This window comes from Phodopus roborovskii, unplaced genomic scaffold (assembly GCF_943737965.1).
Source record: "Phodopus roborovskii unplaced genomic scaffold, PHOROB, whole genome shotgun sequence".
Taxonomy (NCBI): domain Eukaryota; kingdom Metazoa; phylum Chordata; class Mammalia; order Rodentia; family Cricetidae; genus Phodopus; species Phodopus roborovskii.
This window is the reverse complement of record NW_026126459.1, coordinates 25,898,255-25,920,434: the sequence shown is the minus strand read 5'-3', so window position 1 is coordinate 25,920,434 and position 22,180 is coordinate 25,898,255. Positions and strand designations below refer to the sequence as shown.

General features: G+C 48.9%; 2 protein-coding genes across 2 annotated transcripts; both read right to left on the bottom strand.

Moving 5' to 3' along the window:
- Positions 1-301: 301 nt before the first annotated feature.
- Positions 302-1,940, bottom strand: Hoxc12 (homeobox C12). The gene is made up of 2 exons (XM_051190064.1): positions 1,337-1,940; positions 302-562 (listed from the first exon to the last, which is right to left on the bottom strand). Exons 1-2 carry the CDS (start codon positions 1,938-1,940, stop codon positions 324-326), a joined length of 843 nt encoding a protein of 280 aa, XP_051046021.1. The 3' UTR covers positions 302-323.
- Positions 1,941-10,985: 9,045 nt separating this feature from the next.
- On the bottom strand, positions 10,986-17,259 carry Hoxc13 (homeobox C13). Its single transcript, XM_051190063.1, has 2 exons — positions 16,475-17,259; positions 10,986-11,369 (listed from the first exon to the last, which is right to left on the bottom strand). The coding sequence occupies exons 1-2, from the start codon at positions 17,196-17,198 to the stop codon at positions 11,113-11,115; spliced, it is 981 nt and encodes a 326-aa protein (XP_051046020.1). The 5' UTR covers positions 17,199-17,259; the 3' UTR covers positions 10,986-11,112.
- Positions 17,260-22,180: the final 4,921 nt, after the last annotated feature.

Sequence of the window (22,180 nt, the reverse complement as noted above, 5' to 3'; positions counted from 1 at the left end):
GCTTTCCCACTACCCCAGCGGGAGGCCCGGCAGCTCCAGTCCTGCCTCAAATAAACCACCCCTCCACAGAGTCCCAGCCTGGCCTTGCCTCTCCTGGGCTTCTGCCTTCTCTAGCTAGGTTTATTCCCTTCTCTCAGTGACCCGCAGGGCCCGCTGGGGGTGTCTGTGTGTGGGAGGGAACCACGAACAAAACAGACAAGAGTCGTCCAGGGGGAGCCTGCCAGAGGCCCAGCGTTGTAAGCGGGACTGTGTCCCAGGCTGCGCCCTCCTCCTGCTCCACCAAGGCAAGCTCAGTCTGGGGCTAGCACGCGGGGTCCTGCCTCTTAGAAGAAGGAGAGAGCTTGCTCCCTCAGCAGAAGTCTTTTCTTTTTCATTCTCCGATTCTGGAACCAAATCTTGACCTGCTGGTCACTAAGATTCAAGCGGTCCGAGAGTTCCCTCCGACGCTGGCGCGTGATAAACTCGTTGACCAGAAACTCGCCCTCCAGCTCCGCCAGCTGCAACTTCGAATACGGCTTACGCTTCTTTCTCGAGCGGCTGTGGATCGGGTACCAGGGCGCGCCTGGGTGGAGATGAACCGCAGGGTTGGTCAGAGGATGTGTGTGGGGTGGGGGAGGACTAGCTCAGTGCCCTGGGTCCTCTCCCAGACCCTTTCACCCTGGGCCCACACCCGGACCAGATCATCCCTTTCCCTTCTCATTTACCCAGACCATCCTCAACAATCCATCACCTCATCACTATCCCCACTTTCCCCTCATCCCTCCCTCCCACAGTAGTGCCCACAGTTTTTCTATATTTCTCTCTCCATACTTCTTCCAAAAATCTTCTACATTTTCTTCTACCATTATTATTGTTGTCATTGTTATTTAAATTTTCTTGCGTGGTCTCCTTACATCACCGGGGACTACCATCAGTTAAAAAAAGACGTGGGCAAGCGGTTTAGAGTAGTAAATCGTGTTGGTTGTGTTTCTCAAATAAGAAATGTGAGTAGTGGAGGCCTATGGGAAAGCTGGAGGAAAGGCGCCTTGGAAAATAGGAGTGGAATCTCCTCCACCTCTTTACCTCCAGACTTGGGGAAGTCCCGGTCAGGATCCCAGTTCTCTGGAGCTCCCGGCCCACTACAGCCACTAGGAGCTGAAAAAAGGAAACCTCTCCAGTTCTTTTATGAGGATATTTACATGTTTATAGAGTTCCCCCCCCATGCACTTCTTTTTAAAAGAAGCACTAGCTCGCTGAACGTTCTGTCACCTCAGGCTGCCCCAGCTCAGGTCTCCCCTGCCCACACTGGCAATAAGTTCTGTCAGAGTAAGCCGCAGAAGTGGGCTGGGGTCCTTACCACTGGCTGAGAGCCCGCCGCCTGGGTTCAACGGCGACACCAGAGGGCCTGGGTCGCCCGCGCTGGCGCCCTTGTTGCCCTCGTTGAGTAGGGAAGAACTGGAGTCGGATTCCAGTGACTGGCACGAGGGTGGGTCGTGGGGAGGTCCCGTGCCACCGTCACCACCGCCGCCGCCCGCCGCGTAGTCGTACTTGAAGCCGAGCGCAGGCGGCCCCGACGGCTCCAGCTGCAGCAGCGCTGCTCCGGGCCCTGCTCCGGGTTCACGCCCGCGCTCCTCCCGCTTTAGGCCCCCACCGCCGCCCTCAGCGCACGGCTCGCGGTAGTACCCCTTGCTATCCTCCACGCGAGCCAGCTCGCACGTGCGGCCGAAAGGTGGGTTGAGAGACACCGGGCTGCCGAGATAGGGCTGCGGGTAGCCATTGCATGGCTCGGCAGAGGGCCAGGGCAGCGAGCACACGTTGTCGCGGCGTGGGTAGGACAGCGAAGGCAGCCCCGGGAGTTGCGCCCCTGACGCGCGGAAGTTGGGGAAGTAAAAGGTGTCTCCCGTGTGGATGTTCACCAGCGGCCCCACAAACCCAGGATTCAGGAGATTATGCTCGCCCATTTCCGCGGGGCCCGACCGGCAGCTTCTACTTTATTGCTATCTGACATTAAACATAGTTAAACCTGCACCAGCCACCCATTGGCCGCCTTACTCACGTGGGCGCTACCGCCAGGGGGAGGGGTGGGGACAACCGAACCCCCCACCCACATTCCTTGCACCAACTCCAACTTCCCCCTTCCCCAATCTCGGGGGTGGTGGTGGGGAAGAGAAAGGCAGCAGATTTATTCGTTGGATTCCGGTTTTTAAAAATCATATAAAACCTAACGCAGACGAGGAAGCGATCGCCCGACGCGGGGCGAAAAAAAAAAGCCACACCAAAAATATCAGCGCGTACATACCTCTACACCCACGCAAACCCCCCCCAGATGTATTATCTTATCACCAACAGCTGGCCGAGTACAGCCCATCCCTCTTTAATTAGCTCCTTTATTAACTAAAACCGTTGGAATTTACAATATCTCCCCAATAAATTACTATTAGATATTGTGTCATATAAAGTTTACTGGCTGTTTAAGGAGACGGATGAGCCCTTAGCTCGGGTTTATTTACAGTAGAGGCGAAGTGGGGGTGAGAACAGGTTTCCCTGTAGCTCCCTCTCAGCCCTGCCTCATGGCTGCGTTCTCTCCGTCGCCTTTTTCTTCTTAGGCTAGGAAGAGCTGTTTGGGGTTCTTTCACATAAGAAAGATTTGGGGGAACTGATAATGCTGTTTTCTGTAACCCTAACCCCAGCCTGGAGCCACCTTAGCCTCCACTCACCGGAAGAGGAAGAAGTGAAGGCCCTGAGAAGAACAAACGAAGGTGCTGACTTCAGTAAGGACCGGTTTGCCTGCTCTTGATAATCTGGGGAGGGGGGGTGTCGAACTATTTTTCGGGTGTGACTTCTAGGGACTGAGGAGCTACTAGGAGCTTCCTGGTCTTTGTGACAGGGGACTGTCAGCGGTTTAGCAGAAACTGGCTGCCTGAAAGATGGCATATTCCTACAGCAAAGAAGATCACCCCACAACCTGTGGGCTGGCTTCTGGGGCTATTGCAGAGCAGTACAGAGGTCAGGAGTGGGTTGCATTCTGAGGTAGGACGAGAGTGAGGGAAAACCTTGGAGAAGTATCCTGTTGGGGGTTCAAAATTTAATTTACGGCGAAAAAAAAATTCCAGAGAATGCTGAGAAGCTAGCTCTGGCTGTTAGCGATAATGAACATCTGCAAGTTCACATTGGGATTTCAAATGGGGCACCAAACAGCTCATGAAGAGAAAAAACAGTTTAGATCAGATGCATTTTATTAGCGTCATAGCAGAGAAACTCCTATCTCTGATTATTTTGAGCGTCGGTTGTTCAAGGTTGAATACATAGTTTGACAACATATACATGTTAAAAAGATCATGACGATTTTTTCAGAGAATTGGAGACAAGAATTGGAGAGAGAGAAAGAGAGGGAAAGGGAGACGGAGAGGGAGAGAATGAAGGAATGTAGGTGAAATATCTGGGAGTTAGTCAAAGCTACAAAACACAGACCGAATCGCAGGGATTCTCATCATCCCCTTTTCTCTCTCCCGCCCCTCTCTCCTGTGCCGGACGCGGCCGAAAGAGACGCAGATTCTTCGAATTCCACTGTTACCGAAGCGATTTCATATCCCAAACCATAGCTGCTCACAGGGACAGAAATGTGTCCCCGCGGGCGCTGCCCTGCCCCGCGCAGCTAACAGCCCGCAGCTTAGCGCCCGCCCCTCGCCCCGCTTGGCCGGTTTTCCTTCCCCCTCCCGAGCCTTCCTGGCAGCCTGCTTGGCCCCACCCGTACCCAGGAGCCCGCCCAATGCCTGGGCCACAAGCTAGAAGCCCCGAGGTCCAGGAGGTGGGATGCCAGCCTCTACAGTCAACCTTCATTCAGCACCAGGAGGAGGCCCGGCCTTCAGTGGTCTTTTTTGTGTGTAATTGATTAAGGGGTTGTAAGGCTACAGAGAGGAGCATCCCTCAGCCACAGATCTCATTTCACAGCATCTTCGAATTTCATTTATTTCTCCGTTTTCAAGATTCATCGAGTGCACACGAACATCTAGTTTAAAAAATTATGTGGGGGTCATTTTGGTCACAGAAATCAAAGGATGTGATCTCAATATTACAGATTTCAATCAGAGCATTGCGCTTGGCAGCGAGGTCTCCGCCCAGGCTCTCCAGGCCTCGGCGCTCTGCCGCTATTGTTGGTGTGAGGGATGCTGAGCTGTCTTTGCCACAGCCATTAGCCTTTGTTGGGTGGAGTCTTCTCCCCATTCTAGTTTCCCTTCGGACAATGCTAATCTCCACAAAAAGGGACCTCAGGAAGAAGGTCCTTCTCCCATCTTTCCTCAGTTACAAATCTCAGGTCAGGAGCTTTTCTCCCTGCCTTCCTGGGTCACACTGCTGAGCACTCAAGCGGCAGCCACAGGGCGGCAGATGCAAGGCCAGGGGAAATGAGAATGAAACGAGAGGGTTTCTTCTTCAGACACGCATTTTTTCCCAGCATGATATGACCCCGACAAAACCATTTTCTCCAGCTCTCAGACTTGGCACAGGTCCACTCACAAAACCCTCTTCCTTCCGAGCAATACATGCTAATTTTTGTCGAGGAAAGCTGATGACTGTCCTCAGCAAAATTCCTGTTCTCAGAGTCCTGTTCCCCAAAACATGTAAATTTAGGGGTTTTCAGGGCCCCCGCTGAGGACCCTGACAACCCAAGCATCCAGTTTTCTCGAGCAACACGATAAGCTCTGTTTGCCTCTAAGTAACCTGGCAGCTTAGCCGCCCAGTTTCTGAACCGGGTTCGGACAAAAACACCACTTCCAACCTGGATCCCCAGGCCCGGCGGGAGGCTAGGGTGCGAAGCTTCAACTCTAAATCTAGCTCACCAAGAGCAGTTCCCCAAGAGACCAGGAGGGTTATGGCAGTCCAAGGCCTTCGGTAGTTGGGTAGCTGCGCTTAGTCTGAGTTAATACGCCATCACTCCGCTGCCCACACATAAAATCATCATCATTGGTCAACAGCAGAACAATTGATGCTTCGGAACTCTCCAGTACATTCATCAAATCATGAGGCTCCAAGGGGTGGCATATCTGCTAGGCCACTGCTTTCGCTACAGCTGGTCAGACTCAGCTATGCCCTGTTCATTAACTCAGGGGTTAATTAAAACTGAAGGCAAGGATATAGTCCAAGGTTTCCCCAGAAAACCCAAGAAAGGCAGCTAGCGTCCTTCAGGATCGGTTACTAACAGGACACCCCTCTGCCTCCCCACACCTTCTCTGTGCCTCCATCCCTCTGGCATCTTTGGCCTCTACTGGTATGGGATAGTCAGAAGTTAATTATAAAATCTCCACCGGCTCTAGTGGCCCAGGCAAAGCGACTGTGATGAGGCTGCATTCTTTTGCTAATCCCAAACAGAGAATTATTTGGTTCGCTTTTTCTTTTTCTTTGGTGAGCTGAGGCCAAAGAGACCCGCAGAAAGGGGCTAACTGCACATGCAAATGAGGCAGGGACTAGCCCCTGTAGGGACGTAAGCTGGCTCTACAAGGAGAAGAAAAATGATGGCTGGGGGATGGGGGACTCTCTTCATTCACTGTCCCCAATCTGATCCCTTTGGGATTGTTCAGGCTTGGGATGGACCTTTTTCACATTCAGATAAGGCAACGGGAATGGGTAGAAGGAGGCCTCTCTCTCCTAATTGGACTCTTCACTGGTTCCTCTTGGGGATGGAGTCCATCTGGCCTCCACCATTCCTGCAAGTGCCCTGAACCAAAACATCAAATTGGGAAATCGCCTGCGCAGTGCTGTTTTCTAGGGATCTACAGCCTGGAGGTGGAGATTTGGACTAACCCTGAAGCTCAAGCAGGCTTTCAGACTCAGGCTCCTCTGGGTCCCGCCCATCAAAATGCCCCAGCTCACTTTTCACTTTTCACTCAGAAAAGTGGGAGGTGGTGAGTCTTCCGGAGTGAACATTTGGAAGACCCCCATCATGAGCACCTCTACCAGAGACATCTCCCTTATTTTCTCCGAGGTTTTCCTGTAGTGCTAACAGTTAAATAGACTGTCAACTCTGACATTTTCCCCCTCCGCCAGCAGAGGATCTCCTTGACTAGTAAATTACTGAGTGTCAGGAAAGGTGTGGGGACCAAGTTAAAAAAAAAAAAAAAAGCCTATAAAAGCCACACCCATTGCTACTGTTACTAGGGAAGAGACCCAGGCCTGGTTTCCTGCACCTCAAAGCTGGGTTGGGGAGGAGGTGGGAGTATTACTCCCAGTATCCTCATTCCTCAGCCTGGTCCTTTGTCCGCGATAGTGCCCACTAACTAGGCCCAGCCCTGGAGAGGATGGAGATATGCTCAGGTTCTGCCAAACACAGCTACTCAGCTGTTTTAAAAAATCCAGTCCCAGTCCTGAGAGAGGGTACGTTTTAGGTTGGAGCAATATACCCAGGAGGTTGTTGGGGGTGAAAGAATGTTCTGTTACCACACCCCCACACACACATACTGACTGGGCTGGGAGAGCAGGAGTCAACTTACCTTTGGAGACTGAGGAGGCTCAGAATGGCGAGGGGAAGGGGTTATTAGCCTTTAGAAACCTTCTGCATCCACCCCCCCCCAACTCATGCCCACCGGCTCCGCCAAGGTATCTGAGGGGCGGGGCACCAGAGGCGGAGGGAGCAGTCAGTGGCTGGCGATCAGGAGGCTGAGTTACCACAGCCTCTCTGGAGAGGCCGCCTTTTATGGGCGTTATTAGCGCCCCTGTCTAGACTGGAGGCGACACCTCCTCTCTGTGTAAACAGAGGCTGAGGGTTCCGGCGGGAAAAGGGATGGCGCTTCTAGGGGACAAGCAGCCCTCCCTTTTTCTAGCCACCGGAAGATCAAGGCCTTTTCCACCCTCCCCCCCCCTTTCCCGGTGATTCTGTGATGTCAAGGTCAGAAAGACCTAGTCACGGTCAAGGCTAAAAGGGGAAGAGTCTGGTTGGTTGTGAAAAAGCTCTGGCCCCCCTCCTCCTCCCAGAAGTCCCTCGTTCCCCAGGGCCTCTCAACTCTCCTCCACCGTACGTCTGGTAGATACACATCTGCTCTTGGAGTTTTCTTGAAGGTGGGCTCTGATACCATGTCAGGACTCTGGGTTCTGGGTGGGAGAATTTTCATTTGAACACGATGGAGCTGCTACAGGGACCCCCCCCCCCCAGCTCCAGTAAGAGGGACTTTTACAGAGCTGATAGTGCTATGCATCTACATGGGTTGTTATCCACCATCTCATCCCCATTGCTGACTTAGACACCCATGGATCAAACTCAGGAGCTGTTTTCCCAGAAGCCATGGAGGGATCTGCCTAGAGAGTTGTTGAACTTGTATTCTCAGGTGGGTTCCTGACTCTGAGACTTTTAATGGGAGGCCCATCCTTCTAGCCCTAGATGAGATTCTTGTGGGCAGGGATGAGTTTTCTCCCCTAATACCAAAAGACTCACCCCACCCAAGTCCTACCTGGCATGATGGCAAAGTGTCCTTCAAAGGAGAGTACTATGAAACCCCAGTGGTCCTAGGCATTCCAGCTTTTGGGCTTGGGGCTTGGAGAAGCTGGGGGAATGGGGGAATTATGAGAACTGGAGCCTGTTTCCAAGAAGGAAAGCTCTGTGTTCACAGCCCATTTTTCCCACGCCGAGGTGCCCTTACAGTTGCTTACAAAAACCTTACTCCAAACAAATCTTAGGAGACTGTTCTTGAAGTGGAAGGTTTTCTTTGATATGTGTAAATAAAGACAAAGTTAATGTTCAGCTTGAAATGATTGAGCTGACAACACTCACATACATGCAAGCAGGAGGACAGTCTCCATTGCTAGCATACACATGCACTCCCAAAGATGGTATTATCTCTTGAAAGAAAGAAAATGGGTTCAACCAAGGAAAGAATACATTTCCCATCTTTGCTTCCCTAGAAAACAAGATAACGGAGCTTTATAAAAGATTTATTTACTCTGATTAGAGGTGCATCTCCAAAATTAATCCAGGTATTATAATCCTCAACAATCAAGCTGATATATTCAGTTGAGTGTTTGAAAATACAAAGAACCCTGGGCAAGCTTTGGCACAATGGGCACACCTTGCTTGCCTGCCTTCTCAGTGTCCCCTGTGTCCTCGGGACCCCACGCAGGGCTTCTTCTCTTTTCCATCACCTGCTTCTGGGAGTTTAGGGTGCTTCCTTCCTCATAGGAAGATTTTATTTTCCTGCATCAACGGGCCATCTCTTTATATTACCCAGATGTGCCCTGAATGCCTAGGTTCAATCAATCCTCCTACCTCAACCCCAAGATAGAGCTTGATTGCAGGTGTGCCACCTCATCAGCTAAGACTTGACCCTTTGATTAAGTATAGGTTTGTGTGCAGAAGTGGAGGGCTACCTTGGAGAACTCTAAAATTATCTTTACCCATGATGTCCTCAGTTTTTATTATGTCTATAAAGTGTTATAGGAGTACCAGGATGACTAAGAGACCTGAGGACCCATACCCTGAGACCAGAAGAGCCCTAAGTTTGCTTCCTTTCTCTGTCTAAACAACTCTTTTTGTCTTAGAAGAGGTTCAGGGGCTTTTGAAAACAGATTCAGATTGTTGGTGGGGAGAGAAAGGGAAATAAAATTAACAGTGACTCTGGTTTCTGGGTGATTCACCTATTCCCTTTCAAATCTCCACTGCCAAGTGTGTGGTTCTCTATAGTCAGCCCAGAGTTGAGTGTTGAATAGGACTGGCAGTACTTCAATAGCATAGACTCCACGGAGGGTGAATTCTTCGGGTTCTTTGTCTCTCAGTGTGTGTGTGTGTGTGTGTGTGTGTGTGTGTGTGTGTGTGTGTACGTGTGTGTGTACGTGTGTGTGTGTGTGTTTGTTTTGCTTCCCCACCCCAAGAAAACATTTATTTACATTAAAATTTATAAGCTTCAGTTCTATCAGGCAAAGGGAGCCAGAGAACTCTGATTTTCTCTGATTATCAACCTGATGCCTTCAGTCTTTCTATGTCGCAGGAGAGAGAGAAGTGTGTGTGTGTGTGTGTGTGTGTTGCTGCAGTAAAGATTTAATCTGAGATAACATTGTTTTAGGTTATATTGCTTTTTAAAAGTCTCTTAACCTGACAACTTAATGATCTCATTAACTCCACCAGATAGGGAGATAGGCACAGTCATGACAAGGAAAACAAATTAGTGGCAGCATCTACACAGGCTCCTGGAAGACAGGGGTTCTTAGGAATTCTAGAAAATAAAAGTGGAGCTGGCCTGACAAACTGGATGCTCGAGGGTCCTGTCCTGGCATTCAGACTTCCCAGTCTAGGTGGATGGGACAAAGAAAAGAGTATAGCCTGGAAAAGTGGGGCTCCAAGCTACCTCTATCAAACTGTACAAAGACCACCCCAACCCCAACCCCAGACCTGAACTGACTGTGCACCCCTAGGGTATTCTGCCTATAGGAACCTAAGATGACCTGCCTACCACCTGGACTGTTGCTATCATTTCCACAGTCACTTCTTAGCCAAGTGCTACCTTCCTAACACACTAGAAACAGTTAGAGAACAAATCTATGGCTTTGAGCATGCTAGATTAAGAGCTCTACCACCTACAAATTACTCACCAATGACCTTTCCTCACCCGCTTTCAGAGTTTTTCAGTGACAGATCACCTTTCCCTCTCCCAATACAAATCCATCTAAGTTGGGTATGAAGATGTGAAGTTCTCTTATCTAAATAGAATAGAAAATCCAAATGGCTCCAAAACTTTCCTGGAGAGAAATATAGGTTGGGGATCTACTGTTGTAGGTGATGTCTATATTCTTCTCTGGCCCTGTCTGGCTGGTTTGGTCCATTATAATCTTCCTTGAAGAGTAAGGAGAGAAAGGCTTCAGAAGGAACCTTAGCAATAAAATCAAGGCCAAAAACAAAAGGATATTTTATTTTAAAAACATGTTTGTGGGGTTTTTTCTTCTTTGCATTCAATATATTGCCATTCAGACATCACAATACTATATACAGATACATAACATTAAAAAAAAAAAGAGCCTATTTCGAATGGGCATTTCAAAAGAACACTGTTTTGTAATGAGCCAGTAGGAAGGGAGGAGGTGAGGGGGCCCCCACAGCACCAAGTTGGGTTTTGAGGAGGGAGAAATTAGGCAGAATCTACATTAGGCTGGTTTATTCAGAGCTGGTGATTTTAGCCTCCTTGATCAGCTCCTCAAGCTACCCTTAGGATATCAGTAAAAATGAAAGTGTGTGGTCTCTCTGACATCTGCTATTGCTAACATGGAGACAGGACTGAAGAACTTCTGGAAGACCCACCTTCCATTTCCTTTAAGGTTTGTAAAAGTTTTGATTCTAAGCCTGGCCTAATTCCCAACCTTATCACGAGAGAGAAAGAGAGACAGAAGCCGCACTTAGCGTTGTGATGGGAGGTTTTTTTTTTTTTCCTCCTTGGGTTTCCACAGGACTGAGAGTGCAAAGCGGAGGAGACAGTGGGGTCAAAGGCACCTCCTGGGAAATCATTTCTGGGGCAGGATGTGACTAGGGGCTTCACCAAGCCCAGCTTTTGTTGAAGACTGACAGAAACAAAAAAGAAAACCTACAAGCTCCAAGCATTGTCTCAACTCCAATCACGCTGCCAGGCCCAAAGATTATCATCAATGTTAACACGATTTAAAAAAAAAAAAAAGATGCACAGAAAAATCGTAACTAGGATACCTTACAGAGTTCAGGGGCCATAGTAAAATGGGGAAACAGGAAAGAAAGCAAGAGAGCCCCAGATCCTGTGACCATGCGCCCCAGAAGGAGGGTCTTTCAGAAGCCTAGGCACAGGAAGAGGCTAGAACTGAGTCGTTTGGAATCCCTCAGCCCTGCTTTGATAGGAATGATTGGGCTCTCCTAGCCACTCAGCTTTCTAGTAGGACAAACCATGAAAGCCAGGGGTGTAGAGACATTCTTCCTCCTGCAATCCCACCTCTACAGCTGCGGATGCTGAGGGGGTGCCCTCTGGGGGGTTGGGATTAGGGGTGAGATGGGGAGTAGGGTAAGCGCAGCGCACTGTTCCTCTTTCTCCGTAAGATTAAATAGTGGTCTGCACCGGTGGAGCGGTGGAGCGTCCTTCAGGTGAATTCTGTTATGGTACAAAGCAACATAAATAGACAGGGTGGGCGGGTGGATGGTCAGGTGGAGTGAAGATGAGGCGCTTTCGATTTGCTGACTACCTTCTTCTCTTTCACCCGCCTGTTCTGGAACCAGATGGTGACCTGGCGCTCCGAGAGGTTCGTGGTGGCTGAGATGCGCCGGCGCTTCTCTTTGGTGATGAACTTGCTGGCTGCGTACTCCTTTTCTAGCTCCTTCAGCTGCACCTTGGTGTAGGGCACACGTTTCTTGCGCCCACGCCGGTAGCTGCTCACTTCAGGCTGTAGGGGAACCACGTCTAAGGAGGAAGAGAAAAGGTGGGCAGGAGCAAGTGAGGTGGGGGGCCAGGGCCACCGGCCTGCAGGCGCAGTTCCCACAGGGGCTCAACTGGGCCCCCAGATTGTTCGGCTTGGTGAGGCACCCCAATACTAAATACCTCTGTTGTTTGTAAGGCCACAAAAGGTGAAGCCACTGGGTACCAACCTCCTGTTGGGTACAAACTTTAAGGAATAGAGGCTCAAAGAAACTCAGTAGCCAAGATAGTATTTTAAGGCACTTTTAAAAAAAAGTAAATCAAAACGAATGCAAAAAAGCCATGGTAAAATGTTATTTAAAAATAAAACAGAGGATCGGTATTATTGATTTTTCCTATTGCCTCAGTCTCCACTATATTCTTCACAACATCTTTGATTGGAAACCCTAGGCTCTCAGATGGGTACCTCCAAGTCCTCTTTCTGGTCATGTTTGCTGGAGTGCCGCTGTTCAGAAAACTCCTTCATCCAGTTAGCACAACAGGGTCCCTACACCCTATATTCTCCTCTTTGTCAGGGGAAGGACTTAGGTTGTTCTATGTTTGAGGAGAGCTTGGCAGGCAGCGAATCAGCTACAGGGATACAGACTATCAAGTACCTCCTTAGGCCTTAGGGTGCTCAGGCCCATGAACTAGTCTAGCCTTGCAGTATGGATTTGATTTACCAACATAGGGAAGAAACTATCAGATGAAGCCAGACTGCTTGTGGATCAGTCACTTAGAAATGGGGGCCCAGTGTTGTGAACCATCTAACACAACCCAAGTTTCACCAAAAAGAACAAATTCTATTCCAACTTTCCTCTTTTTTTGCTCTTCCAAGACTGAAAGAAACCTTAACACCCTGGTACCATAGGCTCTATCTACCCTTGTAGACCCAGCTATTACTCTTTTAGTTTCTTCAGGCTTGGAGCATTCCACAGGAATTCAAAATAGTATATCACTCTCCACCTGTACTCTTAGCAATGAAAGGCCACAGTAGTAGGGAGATTGTATGACTAGCTCAACCCTCATAGTTTTCCTTGCCATTGTTGGACTTCAGGTGGATGCTAATGACTGAGTATCTGAGGTTTTCTCTTCATTCCTATGGTCCTTTGGAATTGTTAGACAATTCTGAAGGCAGAAGGCATTTGCTAAAGTGTTACACCCTGCCCTACAAGCATCTTCCCTGTGCTGCCATTCCTAGTGAATCTGTCTCTCTCTCAGAGACCCATGGCCCACCATACAGGGAGGGGAAGTGGGAGGTTAAGATTGAAATCAGAGAGGAATATAGAGCCCAGGAATAAAATGGGAAAGGGGTTCCTGTGGTCTGTTCAGGCTGTCTTAATGGTGACAATTTCTCACGAAAATCAAATGTTTCTCTGCCACTGTGTAAGCCAAGATTTTTTAACCTAAAAAAAAAAAAGCAACTTCAGTTTAGTAGATATGATCTGTCAAGTTAAAAGATACATATATTGTGTAGACACACACACACACACACACACACACACACACACACGACAAAAATTTAAAGGACTTGTTTTCAATTTGTTTTACTCTTATAGATTGAACCAGTGGTTTGAGAAACCGATGATTCTGGGACAAGAATAAAAATGAAGAGAAAAAGTTAATGATATAATGAGAGTTTTCCCCCCTCTGAACATTTCTTCAATTGTATTTTACTAAACACACTTTACAAGATCAGAAATCAGAGGCTCAAGAGTAAGGAAAATGACTCCAATGACAGAACTTCAATCTAGACTCTTCTGACTCTTCACATACAGCCACAGTAAAGGTCAAAATAGAAGTGGGGTATATCCCCTTTGTTGAAGGGCAAAGTGAGACAAAGATGGGTTTCAGTCCTTGAAGTAACCAGTTAAATTGTGGCTGATTTTTTAAATTTCACCATCTGTAGCTCCCTAAACATCAACTCTAAATTTATAATGAAGTTTAATCAGCACAACCCTAAAAATATGATTAAAATGTAGATAACTGCTCTAAATTGGTTATCATCGTCATTATTATTTTCTCTATTGGATGTCAAGGATTGACTTCAAGTTTTTCAGGGGTCAAACAGAACAGTGGGTTGTTTTTACCTCCTGAGGTAATAGCTCCTGCCTTTCCTTCTTGAAGGAGCACCTTCCATTGTCTTTGTTTTGGCTAGAAAAGAAGTAGACTCTACAGATATGAGAGCATTTAGTAGCTTAGACTTTGAGCTGTGTCTACACTACATAGAATGGGGACTTGGCTATTAGTGTCCCAATGTCTCCTGCCCTAGTGTCCTTCCAGATCACCTACACAACCAATTGGTACTTCCAAATCTAATCAGCAAATAAGAAGGAAAACAATGTTGTACCATTGTTTTGTTTTGGGGCTGAGAGGCTCCTGTGTAGGGAGCCTTAAAGATTGCCCACCTCATTAGTAAGCTCTGGGATTTGAGGATCATTCTGCTCAGCTCATGGTTCTTTTCAATTCAAATTCAAAGACTTTGTCAGTATAGACTTAGTATGTGCTCCAAAAGTCTACTATTTTCTTGTTTTGTTTTCTCTTTGCTCTATCTATCTATCTATCTATCTATCTATCTTTCTTTCTTTCTTTCTATCATCCATCTATCTCAGAACTGTCTCTCTTATTTCTTTCTCCTAATTCTCTCCTAGAATGTCTTCCTTTTTGTGAAAAAGAAGAGTATCTACTCACCACAGTGTGTGTGTGTGTGTGTGTGTGTGTGTGTGTGTGGTGTCAGAACAGTGAAGCATGGGTCTGTATAATTGGGAGAAAGAAACCACAACTCTTCACAGCTCTAATTATCTAGATCTTTCTGAACAATTGCCTCCATCTCCCACACCAGCCCAGACTACCATAGGTGAGGTTTCTCAGAGCCAGAGGCAGTGAAGAGAGACAGTAGTGTTTATGGCTAGATGTTGCTGAATGAACCACAATTGCATAGACAGAGTTATCTGAAAATCTCACTACTTCTAAAAGACCTGTGTGGGTAGAAAGATGGAGGGTGTCTGAAGATAATTTCTTTTTCATCTGCCTCTCTCCTGGACCTCTCCAGGCACTGAGATGCACCAGCTGGAATCTATTTCTACATGGGAGTATGAGCTCAGAACATCGGAAGCACACTGGGTTTTATATTCACTTCTCTGTAGTAATTTGCAAGTGTATTAAATCTCAATTGGGCTGTGTGGTTTTTTTTTTTTTTTATTTCAAAGTTGTTTCTTTTTGAAGGCTGTGATATAAAAGTGTTTATTTTTTAGCAGATCCTTTAAAAAAAGTGTGTTGTTCTTGTTTCTGGGAATCTTTAAGATGTTTATTTGCTCAAAGATAATTCTGAGCTTCTCTCCAATGCTATACCCACCACACAACCTGCATGCCTATTCAGGGAAGCAACAGCAGCTCCTTCTTCATTGTGAAGAGTTACTTTTTGCTCAAGGCCTACAGTGAGCTGAGTTGGTTCCAGCTTCCCAGCCCACCAACCATCTTGACATGAACATCTGTTTTACTATCTCTAAGATTCCTGCTGAACCCTCATCCAAGAAGCTTTCTCTTTCATGAGCTAGAGAAGTGAAAGGCAGCCTATCTTCTACAAATGTATTATGGAATGTCTACATATGAATGGCTTATCTTATAAAATGTGTCAGTCTATGCTTCACATTAATTAATAAAATTATATTCTATAAAAATCTTATAGCTGATGCAGAGAGGGTAGTGTATGAAACCAATGTACCACAACCATGCCATCAATTCTGGCAGTCAGAAATGGGGGGATGTCTAGCTCTGGTATTGACTTCTGTTATAGTGACTTCATACTACTTATCATAATGTTTTTGCTACATTCTGTAACATCATTCAGTGATTCCTCCCCATCTATCTCTCCACCCAATCCTGGATGCAGAAGAATTTCAGATCCACCTTTAAGAGGTCTTTGGGTTGGTCCTTTCCAATGAAAAATCCCCAGGCCTAGCATGTGAGGCCAGGGGCTCCTTCTGGGCAGTGGGGATTTATCTTTGGCTTCCCTGGACTCCCAAGGATTTCTGGAGCGTCAGAAGAGAGAGGACTCTTTTCCAGCTCAGTAGGGAGGGCAGATCCCACATGCTGGCTTCTCTAGATGCCCCCCTCCAAAAAACAAAAACAAAAAACAAAACAAAACTTATTTCTCCGATCAGAATGGAACCCAAAGTTCCTGATGCGATTTTGGGAGACCTAGACTGGTCTTTCTCTTTTGGGGAGTGAGAGGGAGTTAAGGGATTTTTTCCTTTTTAGAGATAGCCTTAGTCAGAGGAACAGTACATGAGTCTTGCACACACAGCCAGACAAGAGTCAGGCGTTCCAAGCCGAGGCCCAAACCTCAACGGACCGCAGCACCGTCTTGCCTCTCCAACCTCTCAGATCCCTTTTCTCTGTCTGGAATGTGGGTAACTAACTCTCATTTGGAGGACTTGGCAGCGGATTCACAGGATTTAAGCTCTGTGTATCAGAGAAGCAAAGAAAATTTTGCATCTCAGGAGAGGATATAAATCTTACACTCCCTCTACAGAGATTTTTTTTTTTTTTAAAGCTTTTCTGCTCTCTTAAAGAACATCCACAGTCAAGTTTAAAAAGAAAACACTATACATTTCTATAGGCTCTGGCGAATTAGATCCCTATTTTAAAGCTATAGTGTCTGGCGCCTGACAGACCCTGAAAGGTAAAGACTCTCCTCAAATCCCCAGTTAGCCACTTTGAGGGTTTTGTTCTAGGCTCCAAGGCAAGAGAGACCGAATCCCAACCCATTCCTGGCCGGAAACGGGTTTAAGGGCCAGGATCCCTGCAAAAAGCTGGAGCGGGCAGCGGGGGGGGGGAGGAGGCGGTAAGCTCCCGACCGGAGCCCAGCCGGCGCTCGGGCGCCTCTGATTGCTTCACTCTCGACCCGGCAGCTCCGGGGAACGTGTCGGAGCAGATTTCTTCCCCAGCGCATTCCTCAGCACAGCTCGCCCGGCCGGCTCCTTCGACAGCCCAGCCGAGCCGGCGCGCCGGGGCCAGACGGCGGGGGTGGCTGGGGCGCGGAGCCGCGGGGCAGGCAGGGCGGGGAGGGGTCCCTGGCGGCGGCGCTGCCGCTCAGGCCCCTTCCTTACCTGGGAAGGGAGACTTCCAGAGGTGGGCGGACTGCGACTGCTCCTTGGAGCAGTACACCTGACTGTCCCAGCCATTGGAAAGAGCCCAGTGCTGGTAGCCTTCGACAGGGATGAGCGCGTCGTGACGCGGCTCCGGGTGCCCGCTGATCCCGGGCACCACCGACACGTCCAGGTAGCCGGGCATTGCCTGGTAGGAGCTGGCGAAGCTGGGGTAGAAGGCGAACTCCTTGGCCCTGGAGGAAAGGTCGTCACCAGGCAGGGCGCCCGACGGCTCCGAGTACTTGTCACCCGGGTGGTAGGCGCAAGGCTTCTGCTGCAGGTTCACGTTGTGCGACAGGCGGCAGCCGTAGTAGCTGCCCCCGAATGGGTAACCATAGCCCAGGGTGGCGCTGGACGAGGTGGGGGGCGCCGGCGGTGGGGCGCATTGGCGCGCTGCCTCCGGGGCTGGGATGTCCGTGTAGACGGCGCCTTGAGGAGCACCCAGAGGAGCCGGCGGGCGACCCAACACGGGGTGCGGGAGCAGGTCGCGGCAGTGACTGGCCGGGCAGCTGCCGCCCAGCCCGTCCATGCTCGGGGCTTTGCCGGGGCTCGCTCCGCTGCAGCCGCCCCCCGCGCCGCCCGCGCCGCCGCCTCCCCCGCCGCTGCCACTCTCCGCCGCGCTGTCCTCATAGACGTACATAAGGCTCTCCGGCCAGCGCGGGTGCAGGAGCAGCGAAGTCGTCATGACATGATCTGCTCCAGCTTTTTAAAAACTCCACTTGCCAGAGGCAGCGAGCTAGGGAGACACCTCGCTCCCTTTTTCCCTCCCCCCATCCCTCCTCCCCTCTCTCTCCACTCCTCCCCTCCTCCTCCCGGAGCTTCCCCCTCCCTCACCGCTTTCTCACTACGCGTGCGGATACACTTCATTAAGAAATCCGCCCGCTCCCGCGCTCCTCCCCCTCAGCACGCCCCTGGTTCCCACGTGACCAAAGCCACAGCACGTGATGCTAGGTCTGGGTCTCCAGGGGTTCCCTCCCTGGGAGGTGGGGCGGGGCGGAAAGAAATGAGGACTTTGTTGATTGGCTCTCTGGAGAGGAAAAGGAGGAGAGAGTTGGGAGATTTAAAGGGACAGGCAACGCCCCCTAAGGAAGCCTTGTTAGTGGAGGGGGGCAGAGAACCTGAATTTGGCCGACGCAAAGGGATCTAGGGAGAAAAGGATGGTTCCTGGGCTCCTCCCCCCTAGCTTAGGTTGTGCGCCAGAGGGACGGACTCGGGTTCTCAAGCCGAAGGCTTTGACTACCGAAGTCTCTAAATTGGGGCTTGCAGCTAAGAATGGGGGTAAATCTGGAGTTTTAATAATAACGATAAGCTCGAAAACAGTCTGGAAGGCTCCAGCGGTAGGCAACCTCAGCAAGCCGCTCAGGCAGCCTTTGACACTGACATCAGAATTTCGATCTCCGATCTTAGCCGCTTCACCCCAAGCCCCAGTTTGTCTGGAAAAGGTTGTCTCTCGTATCAGACATGGTTGAGACAGGTGATTTCCCCAAATGCAGAGTTCATCCTTCAGAGTGAAATGCGAGCAGCAGAGGGAGGCTAAAAGGAGGGAAACGGAGGAGGCAGTAGGACACGTTGCTATTTCAGTACGCAAAAATAAATACAGGAGTGCGAGTCCCCACCCCACCCCCAAAGAAACAGTGAAGCGGATTCTGGCTGAGCAAAGGAAAAGCCCTTGGTAATTGCAAGAGCCAAGAGTCTCTTTGGGTGAACAAAAGGGAATGTGGGGGAACCTGCTGCCCTTTAGACCTCTGACAGGTGCAGCTCTTAGGCACACCAAACATAGAAGCACAAGGCCTCTCCACCCTCAGGGGCTTGGGCTTATGGGTGAAGAGCGCTAAGGAGCCAGGCAGAGTTCAAGTCCAAGCAATCTTATCCTCATTCCCACAAATTTCTTTCAGGATCACCCTTGTTCAGTGCAGAGTACATAGATCCGAAACTATCTTCTAATTCAAGGACACATTATCTCCAAGTTACTGAGTTTTAACAGCCTCCCCCTTGCTTCCTAGCCCCCCCCCCCACACACACACTGGTTAGGGCCTCAGTAGAGTCACTCTTTTGCAGAGGGGCATCTCCATGTAATTGTGCCAAGCTCCCTTTCACACACACCCCTCCCTAAGGGGAAGAGGTAATAAAGAGCGAGAGAGCAGGGAAAAAAAATAAGAGGGAGAGAGGGGCTTCGGTGTCTTCCCTCTTTCTTGTCTCTGCCACAACTTTTAAATCCTGGGTGCTGATGTTTGCACAGGCTGCCAACAGTGAGCTCTACCGAGGGCTACCCACTAGACCCCTCAACTGGAGGCAAATATTGGGGTCTGCCCTAAGGTCCCTGGAGGAAGAATGTGGTCTCTGACGGTTGAGAGCTTTGGTGAATCAGGACAAAAAAACCGATTTCTTATCAGTGAGATTTTCACCCTAGAAGTGTCTACTCAGAGTTCTAAAAGCAGCCTGCATGCCAACTGGCAGCAGAAAAATACAAAAGAAGGCTTGGAACCCAGGCAGGCTCAACTTCTGAGTATTGAGGGAAATGAAGGTTCATCGCTGAGAAGAGTCCTCTAGGCTGGGAGACTGGCTACCCTGCTGCTGGAGTCCAAGGTCAAGGTAAAAAACTAGAACAAACAAGGCCTGACCAAGTCTAGATTGGGTCCGCTGAACCTGCCCCCCCCTTGCCTAAGGCTGGCTGAGATAGGTGGGTATCTAGGAGGGCTACGGTTTTTGTTTGTTTGTTTGTTTGTTTTTTGTTTTCCCAGTAGCAGTTTGAGGGTACAGAGCTGAACTCCCACAGAGAAGGGGGGAGAGGAGGGGAAGGTGAGCCAAGCTGTGGGGCTGCTAGGAGAAACGAAGGGCCTGGAGAGCCCCTGCTATTCCTGGGGCTCCCTTCTGGGTGAGGCCTAATACCAGGCTCATCTGACACCCAAAGGCACTTCCCCCAGGCTTTGGGAGTAGAGGTCAGAACCGAGAGAAGGAAGGATCTAGGTACAGGGAGGCCCCACAATAAATAAAATTAATGGTATGTTCTTTTCCAGGTTTATATAAGGACATTAACTATCCCTATTGCAATGAGATCTAGATTTAATTAACTCAGCAACTTTACACTTCCATTTATTAGGGGACAAAATTTAGCGGAAGAAGACAGAGGGACAGAAGACAACGTCGCGGTTTTTTTTTTTTTTTTTTTTTTTTGGAGAGTACCAGCTGAAGAAGTAGGCTCCCAAAGCAGGGGTGTGGGTCACCCTTTCAAGGGAAAGTGCGGGTTAAGGACACGCCGGCCGCCGTTGCACCGGGAGCGACCTGGAGTTCTTCATGCTCCCTTTAGCTTAGTTCTCTAAGACCTTTGGTGCCTGTTCTGCCTGTGCTCCGGGGGCCCACAGAGATCACCGAAGGAGGTGCGCACACAAGAGCCTGAGTGCTGTTGGTGGAAAGTAAAGCCGTGCTGGTTAATTATCTTTAAGCATGGGGTCGCTTTCCCCCAAGCCCCTGAAAAAAAAAATGTATCTCGCTGAGACACAAGTAAAATCAAATTAAACACTCCAGGAGAATATGCATCACTGGAAACGAAGTAATTACATCTCATTTCGGAAGCCATCGATGACCTAGAAAGCCAGCTTAATGCTCACCTCCCACCATTTCGCCCCACTTCAGGGATGGTGTGGTGGGGACTGGCCCAGGGTGAAGTTTAGAGAAAAAAGATCAAGAAAAATGAGAAGCGAAGGGGCTCTGGGTTTTTTGCAAAGCTGCTGATGTGGGTGAAAAGATAGAATTACTTGAGTGTATTGAAGGAAAGTGGAAAAGGGCCCTCTGCCTCACTGGGAAACCCAGCAAAGCAACAACTGTGTGAACCATTCTGCCCTCAGCGTCTTCCAGTGGACCAAGTTTTCAGCTAAGTTCGCCCATCTTATAAAGGATATACTCTATGTGCCTTTTCATTGGAAGTGTGTGTGTGTGTGTGTGTGTGTGTGTGTATGTGTGTGTGTGTGTGTGTGTGTACACAAAGCATCGTCTGTGGGTTTAGGGATGTGGAGAGAGATGTATGTGCACTGTTTGCATATATCTCTGCTGAATACATCTCTGCCGACACAAGCTAAACACATTCATGAAGACACAGCTCTTTGTGTAATTCCTCTATCTACAAATAAAGGTTCTAGTTTGTCTATTCATTTGTTTGTATGCATACTCAATTCACATGCTTGTCCCATTCTACTTACCAAGGAAAATAGTAGGAAAGCAGAAATCCAGATAAGTCCATGTCTTTCTAAAGCTAGGGTGGTATGGGAGTGAAATTGCTGGTCCAAAGACAAAGTTAAAATTACTGCACAGCCTTTGTAGCAGGAGGAAGCAAGTACATCTGATCCACAGTGAAGGTGGAATGGAGCTTGAATTTGAGAGACATGGATGAGAAAAATGCAGCTGATGTATGTGTCTTATTCAATGCTCAGATTTCTTCCTCTGGAAATTAGGCATAGGATGATTTTCTAATTTGCCTCCTTTCTCTTGTTTCTCCATATTGGTAAGGAAGGGGTGTGCTCAAAACTCTGGAGTTCCTGCCCCCTACCTCTTTTATGGGGAAAATTCCAGTTTTAAAAAAGGAGGAGGTTGGTTGAGGTTGTGGGAGAACAAAGAGCCTCGCCACCATGGGATCTGGATTCTGGCCCAGATTTGGGACATTATAGAGCTCACATAGAGTATTGGGGGGGGGTGTTTTTCCCGTCCAGGGTCCTGGGTGCAGAAGAGATTTGTAGAGGATAGAAAATACATCCTTTTCTTGCCTGGATAGTCAGACCCTGGGGGCTCAGAATGCCCTGTAGGCTCTAGATGCCTACAGAGGGGCATCTAGAGGGGCATCCCTGAGCTTGTGTTTGAAAGGGGAGATCCATACACTGGGGAGAAATTCCTGGTAGGCTGCAAAGGGCAATACTTGTGGGGAAAGAAAGAAAAGTAGCTAAACTTGGTGCTCCTATGCCCACCTTGTTCCCTTTCTTCCTCCTCTGGAAGGTTGGGTTAGCTGAAGAGTGTATCCAACATGGGGTAGCTATATCCCAGGCTAGGAATCCCTCTGGAGAGCTTAGTCTCAGAGAAGGGCCTAGGAACTCACCTCCTTAGCAGCAGCTGCCCTCCCAGCATCTTCCATTTTATTCTTCTAACCCCCCTTGGCTCCCAGCTTCAGGGGAGAGGGGAGCAGGGTAGCTGAGGCTTCACTTTGCTCATTTTTTTTTTTTTTTTTTTTTTTTTTAAGAATTCTACACTCTTTGACTCAAACTTGCCTTCATGCAGGCCAGGGGCAGAGGCTATCCCAAACTTTCTCTCTTTGATTCAGTGGAGATTCACACAGTAGGCCACCTCCATTCTTTTCCTGAATTCCCATCCAGCCTTCCCTCAGTTGCAGACTTTACCTGTGAACTAAGCTGGATCAGAGCAAGTTAGGTGTCCCCTTCTAGGTGAACCTTCAATGCCATCTCTGGTTCTTCCTCAGTTTGACAACCTCCTAACTCCAACAAGTTCATCCCAGAGCCTGTCTCTAAAACACCTCATCTTTTCTTTTCCCAGCCCTTTCCCAATCCTCACCCCACACACTCCCTTTCTCTTGTCAGCATCACCCATAAAAACATTAAAAAGTTCAAAGAATTAATGTGGAGTTAAAGAAATTACCAACGTGTCTCCTCCCACTCTACCCTTGCC

Excerpts from the sequence above, each read along its gene's own strand:
- Hoxc13 (XM_051190063.1), bottom strand. The coding sequence starts at position 17,198 with ATGACGACTTCGCTGCTCCTGCACCCGCGCTGGCCGGAGAGCCTTATG. Across the intron at positions 11,370-16,474 it reads CTGGAAGTCTCCCTTCCCAG|ACGTGGTTCCCCTACAGCCT; the intron begins GTAAGGAAGGGG and ends CTTCCTCCTTAG.
- Hoxc12 (XM_051190064.1), bottom strand. The coding sequence starts at position 1,940 with ATGGGCGAGCATAATCTCCTGAATCCTGGGTTTGTGGGGCCGCTGGTG. Across the intron at positions 563-1,336 it reads CGGCGGGCTCTCAGCCAGTG|GCGCGCCCTGGTACCCGATC; the intron begins GTAAGGACCCCA and ends ATCTCCACCCAG.